Genomic DNA, 24,012 nt, shown 5'->3' with positions numbered 1-24,012 from the left:
TGAAGTGTACTTGACGGGTGTTAGAAAGGGAAGGGCAGAGTATGGGGTAGGGCTGTTTATCAGGAATACCACTGCATGCAAACAGTCTCTGTTAGGAATGTAAATGAGTGAATGATGTGAGTAGATTCGGCAGTTGGAAGAATTAGAACGAGAATTGTCTCAGTGCATTCACCCTGTGAGGGTGCACATGAGGATGAAGGTGACAAGTTTTATGAAGCATTGAGTGATATCGTAGTCAGGGTCAACAGCAAGTATAGGATACTGCTAATGGGCGATTTCAATGCGAGAGTTGGAAATAGAACTGAAGGATATGAAAGGGTGATTGGTAATTGTGGGGAAGATATGGAAGCTAATGGGAATGGTAAGCATTTGCTGGACTTCTGTGCTAGTATGGGTTTAGCTGTTACGAATACATTCTTCGAGCATAAGGCTATTCACCGTGCCACATGGGAGGCTAGGGGTACCAGGTCCATAATAGACTATATCTTAACTGACTTCGAATTCAGGAAGTCTGTTAGGAATGTATGAGTTTTTCAGGGATTTTTTGATGATACAGATCACTATCTGATCTGTAGTGAAGTAAGTATCTCTAGGCCTAGGACAGAGAAACTGAAATCTGTCTGCAAACGAATAAGGGTAGAAAATCTCCAGGATGAGGAGATTAGACAGAAGTACATGGATATGATTAGTGAGAAGTTTTGAACAGTAGACAGTAAGCAGGTTCAGGATATAGAAAGAGAATGTGTGGCATACAAGTTTGCTGTAGTAGAAACAGCAAGGAAATACCTAGGAACAACTGTGTGTAAAGATGGGAAAAAGCAAACATCTTGGTGGAATTATGAAGTAAGAGCAGCTTGTAAACGTAAAAGGAAGGCTTATCAGGTATGGCTCCAAACAAGGGGCGATGCAGACAGGGAATTGAACGTAGATGAAAAAAAAAAAGAGCGAAACAAACAGTTGTTGAATCCAAAAAGAAGTCATGAGAAGATTTTGGTAATAACCGGGAAAGGCTTGGTCAAGCAGCAGGGAAACCTTTCTGGACAGTAATAAAGAATCTTAGGAAGGAAATGAACAGTGTTTAAGGTCATTCAGGTGAACTCATAATAGATCCCAAACAAGGGGTGATGCAGACAGGGAATTGTACATTGATGAAAGAAACAGAACGAAACAAATAGTTGCTGAATCCAAAAATAATTCATGGGAAGATTTTTTTAATAACCTGGAAAGGCTAGGTCAAGCAGCAGGGAAACCTTTCTGGACAGTAATAAAGAATCTTAGGAAGGGAGGAAAAAAGGAAATGAACAGTGTTTAAGGTCATTCAGGTGAACTCATAATAGATCCCAGGGAATAACTGGAGAGGTGGAGGGAATATTTTGAACATCTTCTCAACGTAAAAGGAAATCTACCTGGTGGTGTTTCGAACAGCCAAGCTCATGGGGAGGAGGAAAATGATGTTGGTGAAATTACACTTGAGGAAGTGGAAAGGATGGTTAGTAAATTCCATTGTCATAAAGAAGCAGGAATACAGTAGATGAAATTAAACCTGAAATGTTGAAGTATAGTGGGAAGGCGGGGATGAAATGGCTTCACAGAGTAGTAAGATTAGCATGGAGTGTTGGTATGGTACCTTCAGATTGGACAAAAGTAGTAATTGCACCTATCTATAAGCAAGGGAACAGGAAGGACAGCAACAACTATCGAGGTATCTCACTGATTAGTATACCAGGCAAAGTATTCACTGGCATCTTGGAAGGGAGGGTGCGATCAGTGGTTGAGAAGAAGTTGGGTGAAAACCAGTGTGGTTTCAGACGACAGAGGGGCTGTCGGGATCAGATTTTCAGTATGCATCAGGTAATTGAAAAATATTACGAGAGGAATAGACAGCTGTATTTATGTTTTGTAGATCTGGAGAAAGAATATGACAGGGTACCAAGGGAAAAGATGTTTGCTATATTGGAGGACTATGGAATTAAAGGTAGATTATTAAAATCAATCAAAGGCATTATGTTAACAATTGGGCTTCAGTGAGACTTGATGGTAGAATGAGTTCTTGGTTCAGGGTACTTACAGGAGTTAGACAAGGCTGTAATCTTTCACCTTTGCTGTTCGTAGTTTACATGGTTCATCTGCTGAAACGTATAAAGTGGCAGGGAAGGATTCAGTTAGGTAGAAATGTAGTAAGCAGTCTGGCATATGCTGACGACTTGGTCTTAATGGCAGATTGTGCCGAAAGCCTGCGGTCTAATATCTTGGAACTTGAAAATAGGTGCAATGAGTATGGTATGAAAATAAGATTTTCGAAGACTAAACTGATGTCAGTAGATAAGAAATTCAACAGAACTGAATGCCAGATTGGTGATACAAAGCTGGAACAGGTAGATAATTTCAGGTATTTAGATTGTGTGTTCTCCCAGGGTGGTAATATAGTAAGTGAGATTGAATCAAGGTGTAGCAAAGCTAATGCAGTGAGCTCACAGTTGCGATCAACAGTATTCTGTAAGAAGGAAGTCAGCTCCCAGACGAAACTATCTTTAGATCAGTCTGTTTTCAGACCAACTTTGCTATATGGGAGCGAAAGCTGGGTGGACTCAGGATATCTTATAAGTTAGAAGTAACAGACATAAAAGTGGTGAGAATGATTGCTGGTACAAACAGGTGTGAACAATGGCAGGAAGGTACTCGGAATGAGAAGATAAAGGCTAAGTTAAGAATGAACTCAATGGATGAAGCTGTATGCCGTAAACTGGCTTCATGTGAGGCGAATTGAGGAAGATAGGTTACCTAGGAGAATAATGGACTCTGTTATGGAGGGTAAGAGAAGTAGAGGGTGACCAAGACAGCGATGGTTAGACTCAGTTTCTAACGATATAAAAATAAGAGGTATAGAACCAAATGAGGCCACAGCACTAGTTGCAAATAGAAGATTGTGGCAACGTTTAGTAAATTCACAGAGACTTGCAGACTGAACACTGAAAGGCATAACAGTCTATAACGGTAATGATAATGTATGTATGATAATGTATGTATAACTAATTAGAGTTAATTCACATGTTAAGCCATTTATAGTTTATCAAGTATGCTACTTAGTGATTAGGATATCAAAGAAAATTGGGAGTGATTTTCCTACTTTTGCTATGGTTGCTCAAATCTATTGAGAAATAGCTTTAATTTCTGAGCCACTTTGTCCTGTTGCAAACTACAAGTAAAATGCATGGTAAAGAAAAAGAAGTGCAGAACTTCAATTAATGAAGAGTTTACTGGTTTGGAGTGAAACTTGTCATTTTCCATTGGTATACCATTATTCATACATCATCTCATATTTCATAACCACCAGCTTTCTAGACTAATAAGCATGTTTGGTCCACTGCTCATGCCTACTGATAAGTGTCATCAGTGGAGAAAACTTCCTCAACCCTGCAGAACGTGCACGTGGAATGCCCTAAATGATTGCATACTTCTGGTTTATACAGTAACATACTTAAACACAGAGAAAGTACATATGCTGGCCCAACATTAATTCAACAATGGCTCCTGGAATTATTATTGAAAATCCACAGCCTGTTTCCAGTCATTCGACCGAGTCAGGGATGGAACGAATCCCCCATCTAGCGGCAAGGATAGGAATTGTGCCGCGGCTGCCGAAGCCTGTTGCACTCCTCTGGGGCAATGATTAATAAATGAAAGATGAAATGAAATGATATTGGAGAGTGTTGCTGGAATGAAATATGACAAATGAATTATTATTATTATTATTATTATTATTATTATTATTATTATTATTATTATTATTATTATTCAGCTAGCTGAAAAACTAAGTACTGGTAATTAAATATTCTAAAGTCAACCATAATATCAAGAATAGGATGGAATATGACAGAAAACAGAGACAGGGAAGAGCTTGAAAATTCTGGACCCCTGATACTGTAGCATCAGTTTCTTCTGAAATTATATACAAGTATGTGTTTACTCCATCAGTCTATTCTATTCCTGTTCAACTCCCTGGTCTCCCCTGCAAGTGGGGATGGCAGAACACATCCATGGCATTCCTTGCCAGTCTTGAGAGGCAACTGGAGAGTGTGGGTTGGTCATTACAGAGCCCTTAGCAGTGTCTGGTATTGCTTCCACTTACTTGTACCACGATCCTCACTTTCATCTAACCTATGCGATTTACCTTGGTTGACTACTGTTCTCTTCCAACCCAATGGCGTGAGGTTTGCGAGGCTTAGGGAATCTTTAATTTTCATACCTTTATGGCCCTTCCGATGAGCCAATACTTTCATTCTTCAAAGAGTTAGACCTCTTTCATCTCCCTACTAAATAGTGCTAAGAGAAGATGGTTGCCTAGTTGTACTTTATCCTGAAACAATAATAACCACCACCACCACATCCATGGTCTATGGTTAGCAAACCTAGTGGTTTTGCTTCACATCTACTAACATCTTACTTAGAACAGTGTAAGCAGTGCACTGAAGTATATTATGAAATACTTTGCGAGTTAAAGAAAGTTACGATGATGATGATGATGTTTGTAGTTTCAAGGGGCCCAACAGCTAGGTCATTGGTCCCTAATGGTATGAGGTTCAACAAAATGACACGATAATTAAAACTTCAAAATGTATCCATTGACTAGAATCTAAAACGAATGATGATGAAAAAATGATCACGAATCCAAAACAGTCAGTGGATCCGATTCACATTTCCTTATTTTCAGAGATGATGCTTGTTGTCCAAAGGGGTCCAAACCCCAGGTCACTGGCCCCTCATAATATTAATCACTGGTAAAGCAAAACCATGGTGTTCTTCTATAGTGGTACTAACCACAGGTAATGTAGACTCATGGTGTTTCTTGCATGGTGGTACTACACAGATAATGTAGACCCATGGTATGTGCACACAATGGCACCATCTACAGGTAACAAAAACCCATGGTGTTTCGCACATAAGGATACTACTCAGAAGCAACGCAGACCCATGGTGTTCCTCACATAGTGGAACAAATCATGGGTGCCGTATTCCTGTGGTGTTCCTCACATAGTGGAACTAATCACAGGCCATGTATCGCATAGTGGTATTAATCATATTCAATGTAGACCTATGGTGCATCACACATTATAGTAACACCCACAGGCAACTTGAACCCATGGCATTCATCACATTAATGGTACTACTATCAGGCAACGCAAACCCATGGTTATCCTCACACAGTGGTACTAATCATAGGCACCAACCAAACCTGTGGTGTTCTCACAAGTGGTACTAATCACAGGCAATGTAGACCTATGGCGTTTCTCATAAAGTGTTATTACTCATATACATTATATGTCAAAAACTTATTATGTTAGAGACAAGAAACTTGGTATTAGGAAAGTCCTTTAAAAATACAGGAACATGTACCTTTTAGTTTTTGGAGGTGGCACTTAACGGGAGGGGGTGAAAAGAAGTGAAAAATAGTTGAATTATTTTTTGTGAAGATACTTATATCTTAAAAACTAAAGATATTACAGACGTGAAAATTGGTATTTAGAATCTCCTTTAAAATAAAGAAACATGAATTTTTGTTTTCGGAAAATACACTTAAATGGGGGTGGGGGTAGGGGTGGGGGTGGGGGAAGGACTGATCAAGGGGCTGAATTCATTTTATGGGGGATACTTATGTATATCTCAAAAACTGAAGGTGTTACAGATGTGGGTATAGGTATGTGGAATCTCCTTTAAAAATAAAGAAACATGTATTAATTTTTTTTAACTTGAGAGAAGACTATTTCTCATGTGTACAGTTCTATGTCGCGTGGTCGTCTTAGCCCCAAAAGGTAATACCACAAATATGGTTTACAAAGAATTTCTGGGGTAAATGACACTCGATTTTTGGGTGAGTTTTTATACTTTAGGAATTTTCAGATAATGTCTTAGTACAATGCTGAGGAACGATTGCTTTGATCAAATTACTAAATCCACGCGAGCGATGCTGCGGGTAATTGCTAGTCTATCTTTATAAATCTATTCTCTTTATTAAGCACAATAAAACATTGACTATATGTAACAGTGAGATCCGCAATTATGAACAGGAATGATTGCCATGCGAGTTTCCACTGCACTAAAAATAATACTCCATATGTGAAGTATATGTTAGTCTAAAATAACAAACTGCCTAAGCATATCTAAAATCAGAATGGTAAAATGTTTCAAACATCATTAAAACATCACTTAATTAACAGGTGCCTGCATTCAATATATTAGCTGTAAAATCAGAATGTTACACATGATAGTTTCATATTGACTTATATGTATCTATAAGAGAGAATAATGATAATGCTCCACGTACGAGTCAATATACTTTGAAATTACTATACACTATTAAATAATGGAAATACATTTTACCAGAACATGTTTTGGTTCATTGGAACCATCTTCAGCTGTTAATATATAAAAATTGACAAAAATACATTCTAGAAATGCTAAAACAATCATATATAGGTGAATGATATGAAAATGAGAATGTACAATACAAATAGTGTGGCCATTAAAAATCCACTTGTTTGGTTACTACATGTTAAACGCACATTCCATTAAAATGTTTCTTTTAGGTGAGACGTTTACGATCCTCTTCTTATGGTCACTGCGTTTGAATATAATATGGTTTGTCTGTCACAGTCTTATTCTACTAGAGGTAAATGAATTTGTTTCTTATTGTATATAAATTAGAATATTTGTTTTTTCTTGTATATAGGGTATAGCATGATGATGTCTGACAACTTTTAAGTTCTGTGGACAAAAAATAAAATTGAATTGAATAGTTGAACTTAGGATAGGGTGACATGGTAGAGGCATCAAACTAGTGTATCTACTGATGACCCAAATAACAACAACAACAATATAACTTTGCAATCAAAGCAGAATATTCCAAAGAACAAAGGAGTCTTCCTTCAAAAGTATTCTGAACAAGTAACTACAGTAGACCTATATGTACCCTTTATTGAGTATATCACTTAATGAGACATGTTGCATTATCACAGGTCATCTCCAACCCACATCTCTGGAGAAACTGTATTGCTTCTCCTGCACAGCACCTCCTGGCATCCAATGTAAGACAGTAGCTAGGAGGGAGAAGAACAAGGCTCAGACCTATCTTCTGCATGACTACAAACCAGCATGATCATGACTTAAATCAAGAAAGGTCTTCTTTTCTCCATAAGCAGCAGGGACACAAAGGTAAATGAGACTCAAATTGTGGCGAGCAAGATGCAAAGATCTCAAGGAATGGTAAACACCCAATGCAGGTCTTCTCCAGATCATACAGAAGACTGGATGACTTGGACATCTCTCAATAGGCTACGCTCGGGTGTCACGAGGTTTAAGTCCAGCCTACAGAGGTGGTGCTTACTGGAGAAAATGGTATCATGAGAGTATGGAGAAAAGCACATTTCAGGCTACTTGCTTGCAATGTCACCTGTACTTTGAAAGAACTGTTTGAGGTAACAGTGAACACACTCAACCTCCTCAACTTCAAGTGCACCAAAATTTAAGTGCTTGTGAAATGTCTTTTAAATACCGGTACTACTTTTTATTGTCTATACTTGTTTAATTTGTCTATTTATCCTATTGTATTTTCATACTTTGTTTCTTATTAAGTTTTAACTTGCTTCTGACATGATGAAAATATTATTTTAAAAAACTGAGGATATCACTGAATAGGATTAATGTTTCTATTGGAGATCCTAGGACTGTGAAACACATACAGTATGATCTGTAATGAAAAATATGCAAACAAGATATTTTAACCATCATAATATGTTCGCTATGGAGAAATGGAGCTTATTTTATATATCTGATCTTTACTTTCATATCAAAATTTCAATTGTTAATGCGCAGTATTACTAAGTTGTTTATCACTTACTTCGGCCCATAGCGAGGGTGGCTGAGAATGGATTGCACTGTTGACTCCCGCAACTGGAAATTACCGTAAGGAAGTGGAGATTTTTCACTTGATCCCAATGCAGAATCTGTGAAGTCGGAATTCAAGTTTTGTCTGTAAATAAGATAAATAAATACTGTGAGAACATCCTGTTGTGTACCGTTTTTAACAACTGTATGAGTAGAGGAATATTAAGTAAAATTGTTGTCATTAATGGGAATAAAAATGGATTCTTCAAATGGAAGGCTAATGCCGCAACTGTAAGACTTTTGTAGCTAGACTCAAGTAATTATAAATTCTACATCATATTACTTGTTAGACCAGTTCTCTATTTAAAGAGGAAGTTTATACAGTAATAGAGTTGAATAGCAAACATTCAAAGATAATTTTTGTTAATGAAAATCATTAGTATTTTGTACCAGCAGTGCTGTAGCTCCAAAATTTTCACAGGGTATACTCTAAGTCAGAGTATGACAAATCCCAGATGCCACTTCATGAAAAATTAGTGGGTTACAATTAGTTACAACAAGTTTTCTTTAACTGGGTATAAGGGAGGCATACAGAAAGCATTTTAAGATGAAAACTAAGAAATACACATTTTAACAGAATGGCTAAAGTAAAACACTAGTTTGTAAACCTTATTTTTCTTACATGGTAGTTTTCTACTGGATCTCCTTCTAATTAACTATTAAAAGAACACTCCAAAGTGCCTCTTGTGACTTGTGACTACACTTCTCACTAGAACAAACTCTTGAATTGGTGTCCATTGAAATACAGTGGTTTTGCAGCCATGCCTTCACATATTTCTCAGGCTTAAATCGGTCAACTGGTGGGGTGAATGAATGAACATAAGGCTGAAGACGTTACTAACCAACAGTGGTGATGATGTTCTTCAAGCTGAACCCTCGCTCACGTTCAGCAGGTGAGCATGGCAATGTGGAAATTATTCTTAACACTGGTAACATATTATCTGGGATGTTATGACTTTGAACCAAGAACCAATTCTACCATCAATTCTCTCTGGAGCCCAGTTGTCAACATAAATACCTTTGTTTGCTTTTAATAATCTAGCCTTAATCCCATAATCCCTCAGAACGGCTAACGCCTTTTCCCTCGGTAATCTGTCATATACAAAACATAAACATAATTGTCTATTCCTCTCATAGCAATTTTCATTTACCTAAAGCATACTAATAATCTAATCCTGACAGCTCCTCTGTGGTCTGAAACAACACTGGCAAACTTACTCTCATTCATTGATAGCACCCCCTTCCAAAATGATGCCACTGAACACCTTGCCTGATACAGTGATCAATGAAATACCTTGAAAGTTGTTGGAATCCTTCCTGGCACCTTGCTTGCAATTACTGATTTAATTCAATCAGGATGTACCTTACTAATATTCCATGCTAATACTTGCCTTCCCAATATATTTCAACCTTTTAGGTCTAATTTAATCTATTCCTGCTGCTTTATGACAATGGATTTTATTTATCACACTTTCCACTTCCTCAAGCATAATTTCACTAATACCACTGGCCTCCTCCCCATGAGCTTGGGTGTTCATGATGTCAACAGAAATACTTCCTTTTATGTTGAGAAGATTTTCAAAATATTCTTTCCACTTGTCCAGTGATTCCCTGAGATCTACTGTGTATTCACCCGATTTACCCTAAACACTAATCATTTCCTTTTTTCCTCAATTTCTAAAATTCTTTATTACTGTCCAGAAGAACTTCCCTGCTGTTTGAGCTAGCCTTTCCAGGTTATTACCAAAATCTTACGATGACTTCTTCTTGGATTCAACAATTATTAATTTAGCTCAGTTCCTTTCACCTACGTACAATTTCCTGTGTGCATCCAGTGGCGAAGCGCGCTACTATCCACTGTTACCACTGGTAACAGTTTAAAAAAATATATCGAATATTCTTTAATATTAATATTTAATATTTTTGTTTCTTCACCGGGACGTGTCACGAGAACTCTATTGCAGCAGTTTGCCACCGTCAAAGCTGAGCAAGAGGCTGTTACCACTCCATGCAACTGTTACGCTTTGAATCTCTTCTGACAGCTAGGTGGAGTATTAATGAGCCTGCGCCAAGTAAGGCCCCTTTCCCCTCAACACTGAGATGTATCCTGCTACATTCTCCGGCCATGTTACCACAGTGGAAAGTGGAAATAAAAGCTCATAACGTCGGTGCTGAGCTGTTCCCTTCATTCGTTCTGCCGCACTCAACAGCGCATTGTTATATTGTGTTATTGTTTTCTGTTATAATACGACGTGACTTCTCTTGTTAAAGTGTGAATTTATATTTAATTTATGTTAGATAAGGATAGCCTATAGGACTGCACAATGTATTAAACATTAAAATGAATGCTGTCGCTTCCACCTCGAAAATAAGTGAGTTGGCAGGCCCAGAATGTTCATGTATAATAGAAAGCTTAATGAACATGCCATTTCCATTAAGAAATTTTGAACAAAAGAAAAATTTATTTGAAAAAGGTAGACCCACGCCTTCTCTTAAAAATGTATTCAAGGAATCGAAAAGAACAGTACGATATTTTCATGACTCGTGGTACATAAATCTGGACTGGTTATGTGGTTTTGCAAAAATGAATACACTGTACTGTTGGCCATGTATTCTATTTTCCTCTGAAAATAATGCTTGGACTAAAGACGGTATGGACAATTTAGATAGTTTCAGAGTTGTAAAGAGACACCATGAGGGATCTCAAGCGCATATCAACGCAGTTGCCGATATGATTCAGTTCGGAAGGTCCAGAATAGAGTTCTGTTTGAGTACAGCTTACAGAAAGAAAACTGACAAGCATAATAAGCTAGTAAAAAATAACAGATATATTGTCAGCACTTTAAAAGATGTTTATGAGTGCATGAGTAGCCCACCATATGTTTTTCATGATGTGAACTATTTTCAATTAGTGCATAATCGAGACTGCTAGTCTCTATGATTTTCATGTTCACTAGTGTTCAATATATTATGTGCCATTTCATCATTTTCAAATGATGTTATCTTATACAAAAGTAATATCAATTATCAAGTCTTTCATGTTTATTAAATTACATCTGTACTGCTCATAAAAATGCTGCAGTGCGAGCAACAATATGCTCTCAGCAGGAGTGTAGTAACACTTTTCAAAATGTCACTTGTTGCCACTGTGTGCATCAGACCTTGTCTGGAGCCATTCTTTTATGTTTACAAGCTGCCCTCACTTCATCATCCCACCGAAATGTTTGCTTTTATCCACCTTTACGCACAGTTGTTCCAGGGCTTTCCCTTGCTGTTCATACTACAGCATCCCTGTATGCCACCCATTCTGTTTCTATATCCTGAACTTACTTACAGTGTATTCTTTGCAACTTTTCACTAATCATATCCACGAACTTCTGTCTAATTTCCTTGACCTGGAGATTTTATCCCCTTACTCCTCTGCAGACAGATTTCCCTTTCTCTGTACTAAGCCTGGAAATAGATCTCTACAGATCATCAAAAAAATACCCAGAATACTGCACATTCCTAACAGGCTTCTTGAATTCTAAGTTGGTTATAATGTAATCTATTATGGATCTGGTGCCCCTACCCTCCCATATGTAGTGAGTAGCCTTATGTGTGAGAAATGTATACACAACTGCTAATCCCATACAAGTCCAGAAGTCCAGTAAATGCTTCCCATTCCTTTTAGCTTCCATATCTTCTCCAAATTTACCCATCACCTTCTCATATCCTTCAGTTCTATATGCAACTCTTGCACTGAAATCAACCATTACCATTATCCTATCCTTGCTGTTGACCGTGACTATAATGTCACTCAGTGCTTCATAAAATTTGTCAGCTTCATTCTCATCTGCACCTTCACATTTGAATAAACTGAGACAGTTCTTGTCCTACTGTAATTCTTCCAACTGCTAAATCTACTCACATTATTCATTTATTTACGTGCCTAACAGAAACTATGTTACGTGCAACAGTATTTCTGGTAAACAGTCCCATACAAGTCCCGAAGTCCAGTAAATGCTTCCCATTGCCCTTCCCCTTTTAACACTTCTTAAGAACACTTTATAATTTCCTATCTTTCTTAGTTTTCTCTCCTTACCCAAATATCATTAACTCCTAACACATCCAGAACCAGCACATATAAATAAAAGAGCCTTAAATAATGCATGTGTTAAAAGATGAAAAAATCCACTTTGATGACTCAGCCAGTTCTGCTTTATTTTTTCCATAAGCCCCATTAATCTCATAATTCTGATTGTGCTCAGTAAACGTTCCATAAAGTAGGATAATAATAATGGCATATGGCCTCCGGAGAGGCCTGGTGCAGGTCTTTTCCTAGTAGACGGCCTATCAGGCGACCTGCATGTCTGTGAAGATGAAGATGAGGGCCCTACCTAGGATGATTTCTAATGTTGAATACGCCACACACACCCAGCCCCTGAGCCAATGGAATTAACCAATTAAGGTTAAAATCCCCGACCCGGCCGGGAATCGAACCCGGGACCCTCTGAACTGAAGGCCAGTATGTTGACCATTCAGCCAACGAGTCGGACATAAAGTAGGATGCAAATGAGGAAAAGACTAATGATGAAATCTGATCACACCAAATTCTCATCCAGTTGGTTTGAGTTCTGTTCTCGGCAATTCTGAGAAGCATTTAGACCGTCTGACTGCCAGATAAGTTTATTCATTTTCTTCCATATGATGTAAAAATCAACACGAAAGGTATGTTTATTGTTTATGGTGAGGAACCTGATCTGTTGTAACTGTCCTAGTAAATTGCAACGACTGAAAGTCTTGCAGAGAAAATCACGCTTAAAAATGCGGGATTTCAATTGGTCAAAATGATTATTTCAAAGAGGATCGATTATCATCATCATCATCATCATCATCATCATCATATGCGAATAAGCCCACTAAGACTACGCAAGTACTTTGAGGCGTGCATTTACTTTCCTCTGTGCCCATATTTCTTTCTCTCTTTTACTGTGAGCTTCCTTTCTGTCTTCAGACCAAGATGTTCCAGTCTTTTTCTTTGGTCTTTCCTCTTAGTCAACTTGCCATTTATGAATTTTGGATCTGAAGATTACCCTGTTTTGGACATCTGCTGGTGTAATTCCTGCCTGTTTCAAATTGGTTTTAATTTTGCCACTCCAATTCATTGTGTTTGTTTTAGCCTTACTCATATTTTCATAGCATTTGACTATTTGTTTGGTAAGTCTGTCTGGATGCATTCTTTTAATATGACCATAGAATCTTAGCCAGCGTTTTCTAATATCACTGTGAATATTTTTGTATTGTTTGATTTCCTGTCTGCCTCTAAGTTGGTATTGTTCATTGGTGAGTTTCGGGCCCAGAATATTTCTTATGATTTTGCGTTTCTTTTTCTCAATGTTTGCAATATCCGCTTTCCTGTTCAAAATTAGCGTCTCTGATCCATAAAGACATTCTGGTTTAATGACTGTATTGTAGTGTCCAGTTCTGTATGCTTGGAGATACATTTTTTGTTATAGATATTTTGGGTTAGTCAATGTGAAGTTTCCATCTTTTGGCATCTAATTTCGTTGGCTTTTGTTTCGAGTCCATTTTCCTGAATTGTTTCACCAAGGTACTTAAATTGTGATACTCATTTAATTTTGCCATATTTTGTTTCCAGAATGGTACATGTTTGTTGCAGATCATGTATTCTGTCTTTTCAAAAGATATCTGAAAGCCGACTATTTCCGCAAATTCTTTCAGGAGTTCAATCTGATTTCGGGCTGTTGAAATGTCTTGGGTTAGTATTGCTAGGTCATCTGCAAATGCTAAGCAATCTATCGCTAGTTTTCTTCTGCCTAAAGTGATTGGTTGGTGAATTTTGAGGAACAATTTCTGTTTGTGCCATTCTAGTATCACCTTTTCCAGGACGCAGTTGAAGAGTAAGGGCAAAAGTCCATCTCCTTGTCTTATTCCCGTTTTGATTTCAAATGTGGTTATTTAGTGCCAACTGTCCACTTTCTTTCTTGAAGCAAAGACTTTGTTGTTGATATCCTGAAAGCTTAGTTTTGAAGTTTTTGTAGAAATTTTATGTGTTGTTTCTCTCAAAGTCTTTCTTGATTTCAAGTAGTTGATCCTTTTCAAATTTCCTTTTGGTCTGTCTGATCAATTGAGCTCTCTCTTTCCTCACTGCCAGGAATGTTTTGTAGTGATTCTCCGTCTTTTTGCTGTTCCAGTTGTTGTATGCCTTCTGTCGAGATTGTATTGCTTGTTCACCCACCAAGGGTGTCTCTTCTTGTTCTGCAGAGGAATTAGTGTCTTGTTGTAATCAGTTTGCTTTTTAATTTGTTGCCAATTTTTTGCCTCCTTTCTCTCTAATTCTTCTGTGAGAGATGGTTGGATTCTAGTGGGGCCAAATTTTGGGATTAACGGTTTCTTCTTTGTGAATCTCTGAGGTTTCAACTGTAGTTTGATTCTTGTCAGGTAATGATCTGAGTCTATGTTTGCACCCCTTCTGACTTGAACATTCATAATTTCTCTGTGGTTTGGATAAGAGATTGCTACATAGTCAGTTTGAAATTCGCTGATGAGTGTGTTCAGTGATCTCCATGTCATTTGTTTTGTGGTTTCTTTTTGAAGTGTGTTGACATGATTTTAAGTTGAATACCCTGCAGAGTTCAACTAATCTTTGTCAATTTTGGTTGGTCCATTTATGTGCTGGGAATTTTCGTATTGTTATTCTACATTTTCTTTCTTTCCCTAATTGTGCATTGAAGTCACCTAGTAAGATTTTGAAGTGGTTTGGAGGAATTTTGGGTATTATTTCTTCTAGAGTTTCCAAGGATTTGTCTACCTTTTTACAGTCCATTTTATTGTCCTCATTGATTAGCATGTGTTAATTAATCAGTGTGTATGTTTTATTTATATTCTTTACAGTGATTGTCATTAGTCTATCGTTTACAGGCTTCACATTTGTTATTGAGTTAAGTATGTTTTTCTTGATTGCAAAAGCGACTCCTAAAAGTGGCGTGTTTTTGAGAATTAATTTGTCTGTTTTACTTTTGAAGAGTCTGTAGTTCCTGAAATCCATTGTGTTTTCGTCAGTCAGTCTTGTTTCTTGTAGTACCAGTATCTGTATGTCTTGTTCGTTTAAGGTTTGTTCTAGTTTACACAATTTTCCTGCTCGTATGAGAGTATTTATGTTTAGTGTTCCGAAATAGGTTTTGCTGATTGGGCGAAGCTGGCCCGAGGTCTCCGACTCCCTCTGTTTGTGTGTCAGTCCAGACTCCCCTGAATCCAACAGTCTTTTTGTAGTGTTCTTGACAGCAGTGGATTGGTTACCACCTGGGGTAAAAGTTTGAGTTCTAACATGCCTCATGGTACTTGATTATCACAAGTTTGGACCTTGGACCTAGGTCCAGTTCTTAGGACTGGAGTGGTGAGTTCAGTTAAGTTTGTTCAGTTTATTCAATTGCGTTAATTGTCAATATAGTACATTTTGTTGCTTGCCAACGTTCCACTAGCGTGTCAAAACCTTGGAGGTAGAAATCACCAGGTCGTAACATGAAGAATTCAGTGAAACACGTTTTCGGTCCTACATCAATGTTGAACGAAATGCCTCGAAGATTGTCGACGAGCGAACAGAATTGTCTCTTTCTGTAAGTGCATGGGACAGCTACAGTACTTTGGCGATCAGTGGGATCATGAGTTGGACAGTTTACCACTGTATTTAATAATTGAGTTGCCAAGATGCAAAAAGCCTTAAGTCCACAAAAAATGAAAATTGAGATAAGACCAACATTTTCTTCTTCACATCATTTGGCATTGATTAACACTAGCGTAGAGCTTCAAAATGATTTCTATGTTGCTTATTTTATAGGTTAAAAATCATGGACTGCTGCAGAGACCTGTCTGTCCACTGCCAAGCTTGCTGCATAGACCTTTATGTCCAATCACAAAAGAGAGATGCAAGTACCATTATGTCCACATCCATAAGCCTCCATATACTAGTGGAAAAGCATCAAATGCCATTATGCCCACGAAAGTTATTTTTGCTCCAGTCCTTGAAATTATTGACCAAATCAATGATGATGATGATGATGATGATGATGCTTGTTGTTTAGAAGGGCCTAACATCTAGGTCATCAGCCCCTAATGGTACGAAATGAGATGAAATGCAATGACAATTTAAAAGTACAAAGTTCATCCACTGACCAGAATTCAAAACATGATGATGAAGAATGAAGGAATCAATATGAATTTTAAACAAACAGTGGATCCAACTCGCAATGCCTCACCTGACCAGAAACAATATTGTGGACCAAGGGACTGTTTCCAAAGCACAATCCTGAATCGATGATGCTTGTTGTCTAAAGGAGTTCAATATCCATGTCAACAGTCCCTCATAATATCACCTATCGCTAGTAAAGGAGAATCATGGTATTTTTCAGGTTGCGGTACTAATCGAAGATAGCGTAAACTCACGGTGTTCCAAACATTATGGTACTACTCACAAGTATTGTACGTCGTACAGGTAACGCAGACCTCTGGTGTTTCTCACATAATGGCGAATCTCATAGGCAACGCAAACCCATGGTGTTTCTCACCTTGGTGTATTAATCACGAGCGCCGGTATTCCCGTGGTGTTCCACATATAGTGGGTACTAAGCATAGGCAACGAAGACCCACGGTGTCGCTCATATTGTGTTACTAACCACAGGCAATGCCTGATTAATGGTACTAATCACGGGCAACGTAAGACCGTGGTGTTCCGCATTTATTGGTACTAATCACAGGTATTGGAAACCCACAGTGAACCTCGCTCTACTGCCATGAATCACAAAACTATTGAGGACCTAACAGAGTGGTACTACTCGCAAGTAAAGGCGACCCATAGTGTTCCCCGCATGATGGTACTAATCACAAGTAGTTTCATGGTTCTGATGCAATCAACCTTGGTCACCCCTTTTAGTCTCCTCTTACGACAGGCAGGGGATAACGTGGGTGTATTCTTCGTCTGCGTCCCCCACCCAAGGGGGGTGACCAAATCAATAGAAAGCAAATAAAAAGTGAAAAAATAAGTAATAGCAGATACTAAATACATAAATGAAGAACAACACTACAACCAAATTTGGTAATACTGTCACCTTCGCTACGGTACACTGATTGTCAACTGTAACGTGACATTTTCAACTAAAGCCTAGCAAAAGGATAATAATTGCAAGATCGCGTACGGGAAAGATTATTGTGCGTGGAGAAGTTCTTTACAATACAGATTACTCTGTAGCAAAGTCGATTCTGAAAAGAGGAAAGAACTGGGACGTAGTTCAACCTCAGATTGTCCTTGGGGGAATTAAGTTGAAAAAAAGAAAATGTGAAGGATCTGAAATGCCTGTTTGAAACACACTTCACAGAAAACTGGAAAAGTTTAGAAGACCTGAATTTCTTAAAGGATACACTGACTAGACAGGATGAATGGTTTGGTGATAATGACAGAAGATGTAGATGACGACTTATTGGACATTCCTGAAGGAGATGAAGTAATGGCCATTTAAAGCAATTGGAATATTACTGTAGTACTTTTAATATATAATTTTTCTTTGGCTATTGAAGTGACTTAATTGATATATTTTTCATCGTCTGTTGTTCTTTATTTAAGACAATGTTGGAGCCATAATTTTATACAGCCTTAAGTATGACAACTAGATCAGTGGAAACTTGACAGTTCAAATTAATGTAAAGAACCTGCTGCCCTTTATGACCTAGTTTTAAGTTAATATTTTGTGAAATATTGTTTCGTTTTTCTGTCACAAAATAAAGGAAATGTAAACAGTGTAAAACAAATGGAAATAATATATAGTATCTAATTAAATGATTTTTCAGTTTTTCTTCCTTCCTCCAGTCCACCAAATTTATGTTCCCAGTACTGTAGCATATGCAATTAATTAGGTACATTAAGCTGTTTACTGTTGCATACACCCTTATGTACAATGTAATGCAGCAAAATGCCTTATGTCCAAACTAAACATTTAAATATCTAGAGAATTATAGAAACTTTATTTCTCTCACACATGAATTTAAAATCAATTTTTTTTCTAATTTTATGCTGAAAGAAGTGCGATCCTACCTCTTGCACATAAAAAATGACACGTTTTCCTTCGTTTGTGAAAATTTGTTTATAATGGACTTAATGCCCTTTGCATCTTGGCAACGCAATTCTACTTTGATATCATTTAGTCACATTTCCGCGGACTTATTTATTACTTTGTACAGAATAACATAATATGCAAACAGCCTTGTCTCTGATTCCACTTCTTCACACATATCAATGATATCAGGGGCGGCTTTTCAGGTGAAGTAGGTGAAGTGCCACTTCACCATTTATTTTTACCAGAATGAATTTTTTAAAATTTATTTTTCTTATGACATTTGTTGGTTTTACGGAAAGAAAATGTTTTTTATACGGCGTATGGAACACCAAGAGCTCGCATCACTTGATGAGAACCAGGGGAACTCACGAAAGCGCCGGCTGTCGGCCACCCACAGTACGGCGCATGAGATTGAGTGAAGACGAGAGATTCCGCAGCTAAATCTACCTCCCAAGTGCCGCTTGGCCTTGGCGGTTGCCATGACAACCGTGACGTCACCCGCGTATTTTCCTCATAGCGGAATGTGCAAGTGATGTTGCCGGAATATCGGAATGTTTCGTCTTCCCTGCGTCATTCTGTGTGAAGTACGAGTACTTATGCATCGTGGTTCATTCATAGTGTTGTGCTGTTTTATTTAAACATGTATCCTGTTTATGACATAGTGTGTATTTTATTAGAAACACCATTTTCACGTTGGAGAAACGAAGATCAGAATGAAGTTCTACGTTTTGGTCGCCCTACTGAATCACTGCAAATTTGTGCTACAAAAGAAGTGAAACATTCCGGTAAATCTTACAATCGTGGTTTAAGGAATTTCCATGGTTGTGCTTCTCTCCAGCTCAACAGAAGTTGTTTTGTTGCCCTGCTTGCTTTTTAGCAATAAAAATAACGTTTGGAATAAAGAAGGATTTTGCACATAACACGTTCTTTACATAAGCACTTAGACTCTGCAGAACATGTAAAATGCCAGCTAGATTTGAAGACTTTGGAAAGAAACCAAAATACGATCTCTGATGCCCTGAAGGAAAATGATAGACTGTATATTGTACAGTTCAATGAAAATGTACGTTTAAATAGGCTTTTCCTTCAGTTGGTAATATAACTTTTCCGGTTTCTAGCGTCAGTAAACAGCTGTGCGTCGTAAATGAAAACACGACAAAATGTCCAGCTCTTCCCGAGAGTGCCGCGCTTCCATAATGTTAGAGTCCCGGTCTGATCTTATCTCTACTTTGCATTGTAGAAGAGCAAAAGCCGCGCTATGACGTTACACAGCGCTCCGGTCTGTATCGTGATCACCGATAGAGGTCTATCGGTGGTCACGTCTGTATACAGTTTTGGTCACGTGCTGGACCCTCCGCCAGTCACAGGTACGAGGTACGAGTACAAAACAACACGTAGTTCCTAAATTTGTCGCTCGAAACAGAACGGGTTATAGCTCTTCACCATACTTTTCCGCCACGAGCCGCCACTGAATGATATATTATATAAGAATACATAAAGGTCCAATAATACTGCCTTGAGGAATTCCCCTCTTAATTATTACAGGAACAGATAAAGCTTCGCAAAATATGACCGATGTGAATGTCCACCTCAGGAGTATTTTTCAGTATCACAACAGTTGCTATGACCAAAACACAGAGCCATCTCGTCTGTAAGATAGACAGCTGGATGTGCGGTTTTCTCCAGTATGACTCTCCACGTCTCCAGCTGTACCGTGATCAAGTGTGAAGGAACACCGCTATTCCGAGTTGTCTTCCTTGACCTGAAGTAACAGTACGACGTGCATTCATCTGGCGCTCGCTCAACACGTCACTGTCTGCCAGATCAGCCACTGGGGCACAGCTGATGGACGCCAACAACAAGGAAGAAAGAAGTCTTCCGCTGTGGCACTCTATACCTGACTGACCAGTCATTCTTTTTAGTTTCAAGAGCTAATCGTAAATGTGTAACTCCGGGCCACTCCAGTGCATTATGTGGGCTATGCGATCACTTTCGAGCATTTTTTTAAAACGGAAATGAAACAAATTAGACAATAACTAAAAAAACTTGTAATTATCAAAGTACCTTGTAACTTCTCCACAAATATGATCCAGTTTTCTAGCGTTTAAAAAAAATCCATCCAGGGGCTGCCTGACCGAGGCGGTAAAGGCGTGCTTGGTTCGTCCGGAAGGACGTGGGTTCGAATCCCCGTCAGAAAGTCGTAAAGTTTAAGAAACGAGATTTCCACTTCCGGAGGTGCATATGGCCCTGAGGTTCACTCAGCCTACACCAAAAATGAGTACCAGGTTAATTCCTGGGGGCAAAGGCGGCCGGGCGTAGAGGTAACCATTCTACCCCATCACGTGCCGAGATTAACAATGGTGGAAGCCTTTGCCTTCCACTCCTCCAAGGGCCTTCATGGCCTGTACGGAGTTGACTTTGCTTTGCTTTTAAAAAATCCATCCGAGTGGAAGTAGGTTGATTTGGTATAAAGATGAAAGTAAACAGTCTGGTGCTTTTGACAGCGTTCAAACATCCGAATGGTTTCCCATTTACCGAGCTCGATAGCTGCAGTCGCTTAAGTGCGGTCAGTATCCAGTATTCGGGAGATAGTAGGTTCGAACCCTACTGTCGGCAGCCCTGAAGATGGTTTTCCGTGGTTTCCCATTTTCACACCAGGCAAATGCTGGGGCTGTACCTTAATTAAGGCCACGGCCGCTTCCTTCCCACTCCTAGCCCTTCCTGTCACATCGTCGCCATAAGACCTATCTGTGTCGGTGCGACGTAAAGCAAAAAAAAAAAAAAAAAAGTTTCCCATTTAAATAATTAATCAGGGATTGAAACAAGTAAACTCAATAAAGTTGGTGTAGTAAGAAATCTCAGTCTATCATACATCTTTTTTTTTGCTAGTGGTTTAACGTCGCATTAACACATCAAAGGTTTTCGGCGATAGAAGAATGGGAAAGGGCTAGGATTGGGAAGGTAGTGGTGTGTGTGTGTGTGTGTGTGTGTGTGTGTGTGTGTGTGTGTGTGTGTGTGTGTGTGTGTGTGTGTGTGTGTGTGTGTGTGTGTGAAAGGAAGTCTGTAGTTTTACGTGACTGTTAACTACGTGATCAAAACCACAGGACCTCAGTTTTGCGTGGAATATGAACCACAGTAGCGTGACTTTTCATTTCAAAAGTCCCATATGCATTGGCTGGTTTCGAACCATGGCCGCCTTCATGAGAATCCGTTGACAAAACCACTCGGATATCACGCTCTACGAAGGAAAAAGAATTATTTATAGTAATGACTCTCGGTAGTCTATTAAATGATATATTTTTACTGGTCTAACAGCTAGGTCAGGGCCGTCTACACAGCGCTCCGAGCGCTTTGGTGAACAAAAGTCACTCAAGTTCTGTACTATCTGTTCATATTGGTAAAATTTTGTTGAAAATTCCTCTCAAATATGTTCAAATTTCAGTTTTGAATAAATCACATTATTCTTTACTTTCCTGCACATTCCATACATCCGACTACCATCCGATTTGTATATGCGGTATATTTGTTATGGCAAAACAGCCCTATCACTACGATGTCCACAATTCCACACAAGGTACGTAGAATACTCTACTTTAAGTACCTTGAATCCCACAAAAGCCGTCGGCCGCACGACTGTATGTACGTATCTACGTATGGAAAGCGCGGTCCGAACATCGTCTGTCTGTCTGTCTGTCTGTCTGTCTGTCTGTCTGTCTGTCTGTCTGTCTATCTGTCTGTCTATCTCAGATCTCATTGCTACCATAGTGTAGTGGTGGTAGGGGAAGGAGCGCTATAGTCCGACTGCCCAGTGCTCCCCGAGCGCAATGACTGAATGGCCCTGATCTAGGTTATCGGCCCCGGTACTGGAATGACAATCCATAATAAATACGTTTTTAAAACACTGTCGTGTTTTTTTTCACATTAAAAATCTAAGTATAAATTATCGGTACTGTATATCCCAACTTAATATGAGTCCCCAAACAAGATTTTTCCATCTGGCATCTCATTTGTTGACATTATCAATATCATTATCGCAAATTCAGAGTATAAGAAAAGAAGCACTTCACATCACTGAGTGACTAAATTGTTTAATCCAACCACAGCATTGTGAAAATATCATTATTTAACAGTCGGGAATATACGAGTATTTACAAGTTGCTTTACGTCGCACCGACACAGATAGGTCTTATGACGACGATGGGATAGGACTAGGAGTAGGATGGAAGCGGCCATGACCTTAATTAAGGTACAGCCCCAGCATTTGCCTGGTGTGAAAATGGGAAACCACGGAAGGTTTTTCTTCAGAGCTGCCGACAGTGAGGTTCGAAGCCACTATCTCCCGAATGCAAGCTCACAGCTGCGCGCTCCTAACCGCACGGCCAACTCGCTCGGTATGGAAGATTTGACCAGTTACCAGAATTCATTTTGAAGTTCCAACCAATCAAAATAGTGTTATAAAGGTCCACCGGTAGCTCAGGAGTGTCTGAGCGGATGCGACCCGAGTTTACTCCAGAGCATGCCAGATCACGGTCTCGCATGGCACTTCCCACATTAGTAACGGTCTGAAGACCTGAACTAGGGAGCCTGTTTCACATCAAGAAATGCGTCCTGGAACGAGTTGCCTGCGTGCCTAGATAGCCACTGGCTAAAGAACTTTAAAATGTACAATTTAAAAATTAAAGGACGGACACTATAGAAAACAACTACAATGTATTTAATTATCTATCGATCTATCTCATCCAATAACTAAGTCCATGTCTCTCTGTTAGGTCATCAGCCCAGAGGCTGGTTGGATCCTCAAATAGCATCACCAAAGGTTATGCAGTTATAAGGAAAACTCCAAAAACCAATGGCAGCACCAAAATGAGGCATACTAGGCAAGATGAGGAGTGAGGTAGTTTGCCATTGCTTTCCTCAACTAAGTCCATAACGAACAAGAATTCTTAATTGTGTTAGCTATTAGCATACACACACACAAAAAAAATACGGGTGGTGACAGATTAGGCACTGTCCCGCTAGGTTTTCGTGATAACACCGCCAGTTCAGTGCCAGTGGCGTATGCTGGTATCAAGACGTGGGCTATCACTAGACTTAGGCTACCCCTTTTCGATAGTTGGTTTAGGGAACATCAAGCCTTAAGCATTTTGAGCTGCATCCAACAGCCAACGGAGCTGCCCGCTGTATTGTCAAGGCTGCTTCACAAGCTACTGCCCTGACCTCTCCTACCGCCAATACTCAACACCTGATCAATCGAATTGGTAGCCTAAGGTTTAGCAAATTGAAGTCCAGCTTTGAGGCTAAATGGATAGAATGCGTGCCTTTGGTCCGCCGGCCCCGGTTCAATTTTCAGAATCAACCCCCTCATACTGTTAATTTCCCTGCCTTGGGAACTGCGTGTTTATGACGTCTTCGCCATTCATTTTATCCTTATTAGGTCACCACCAAGCCTATGCAGATGCCATGCACCATTATTATTATTATTATTATTATTATTATTATTATTATTATTATTATTATTATTATTATTATTATTATTAACAACATCATCATAATCGTTAAATAACAATGTTGAATTTTACAGCGGTCGTACCCATCGTTCAATGGTTAATTATCTTCTTCGGAAGATCAGTGGTGGTGTCCGACCCATGATCACGGGTTTGATTCCAACCAACAAAAGAGAACACTAAACCTGAAAGATTGCGTTTCATTTTAGCAGATCTACCAATAAAAAGAAAACTATATTACTCCTATAACAGCAGCCCTGCAGTGTCTTCCTACAAGGATGTAGAAGTAAAAGAGAGTGAAATACCAGCACTCTTTTATCTATATATTTAAGACAGAAGGATGAGGTGAGGACGTATATACGATGAGTAACGCATGGTGATAGCAGTGGCGATCTGACGGACCGAAGCCTAGCACAGCTATCCTCCGCCGGTCCCCGCACCTGTAGGCAGACAGCAGC

The 24,012-nt window shown here is 39.0% G+C and overlaps 1 protein-coding gene across 4 annotated transcripts in view; it reads right to left on the bottom strand.

Annotated features, from left to right (window-relative positions):
* Positions 1-24,012, bottom strand: part of LOC136858116 (ATP-binding cassette sub-family G member 8) — a 312,642-nt gene that overhangs the window by 75,324 nt on the left and 213,306 nt on the right. For all 4 annotated transcript variants that reach the window (XM_067137421.2, XM_067137423.2, XM_067137422.2 and 1 more), the window contains exon 3: positions 7,895-8,026. In XM_067137421.2, the coding sequence (XP_066993522.2) occupies positions 7,895-8,026 (132 nt within the window). The remainder of the gene's footprint in view (positions 1-7,894; positions 8,027-24,012) is intronic.

Source organism: Anabrus simplex, chromosome 1 (assembly GCF_040414725.1).
Source record: "Anabrus simplex isolate iqAnaSimp1 chromosome 1, ASM4041472v1, whole genome shotgun sequence".
Lineage (NCBI taxonomy): Eukaryota > Metazoa > Arthropoda > Insecta > Orthoptera > Tettigoniidae > Anabrus > Anabrus simplex.
This window is presented reverse-complemented; position numbering and strand designations above follow the sequence as displayed.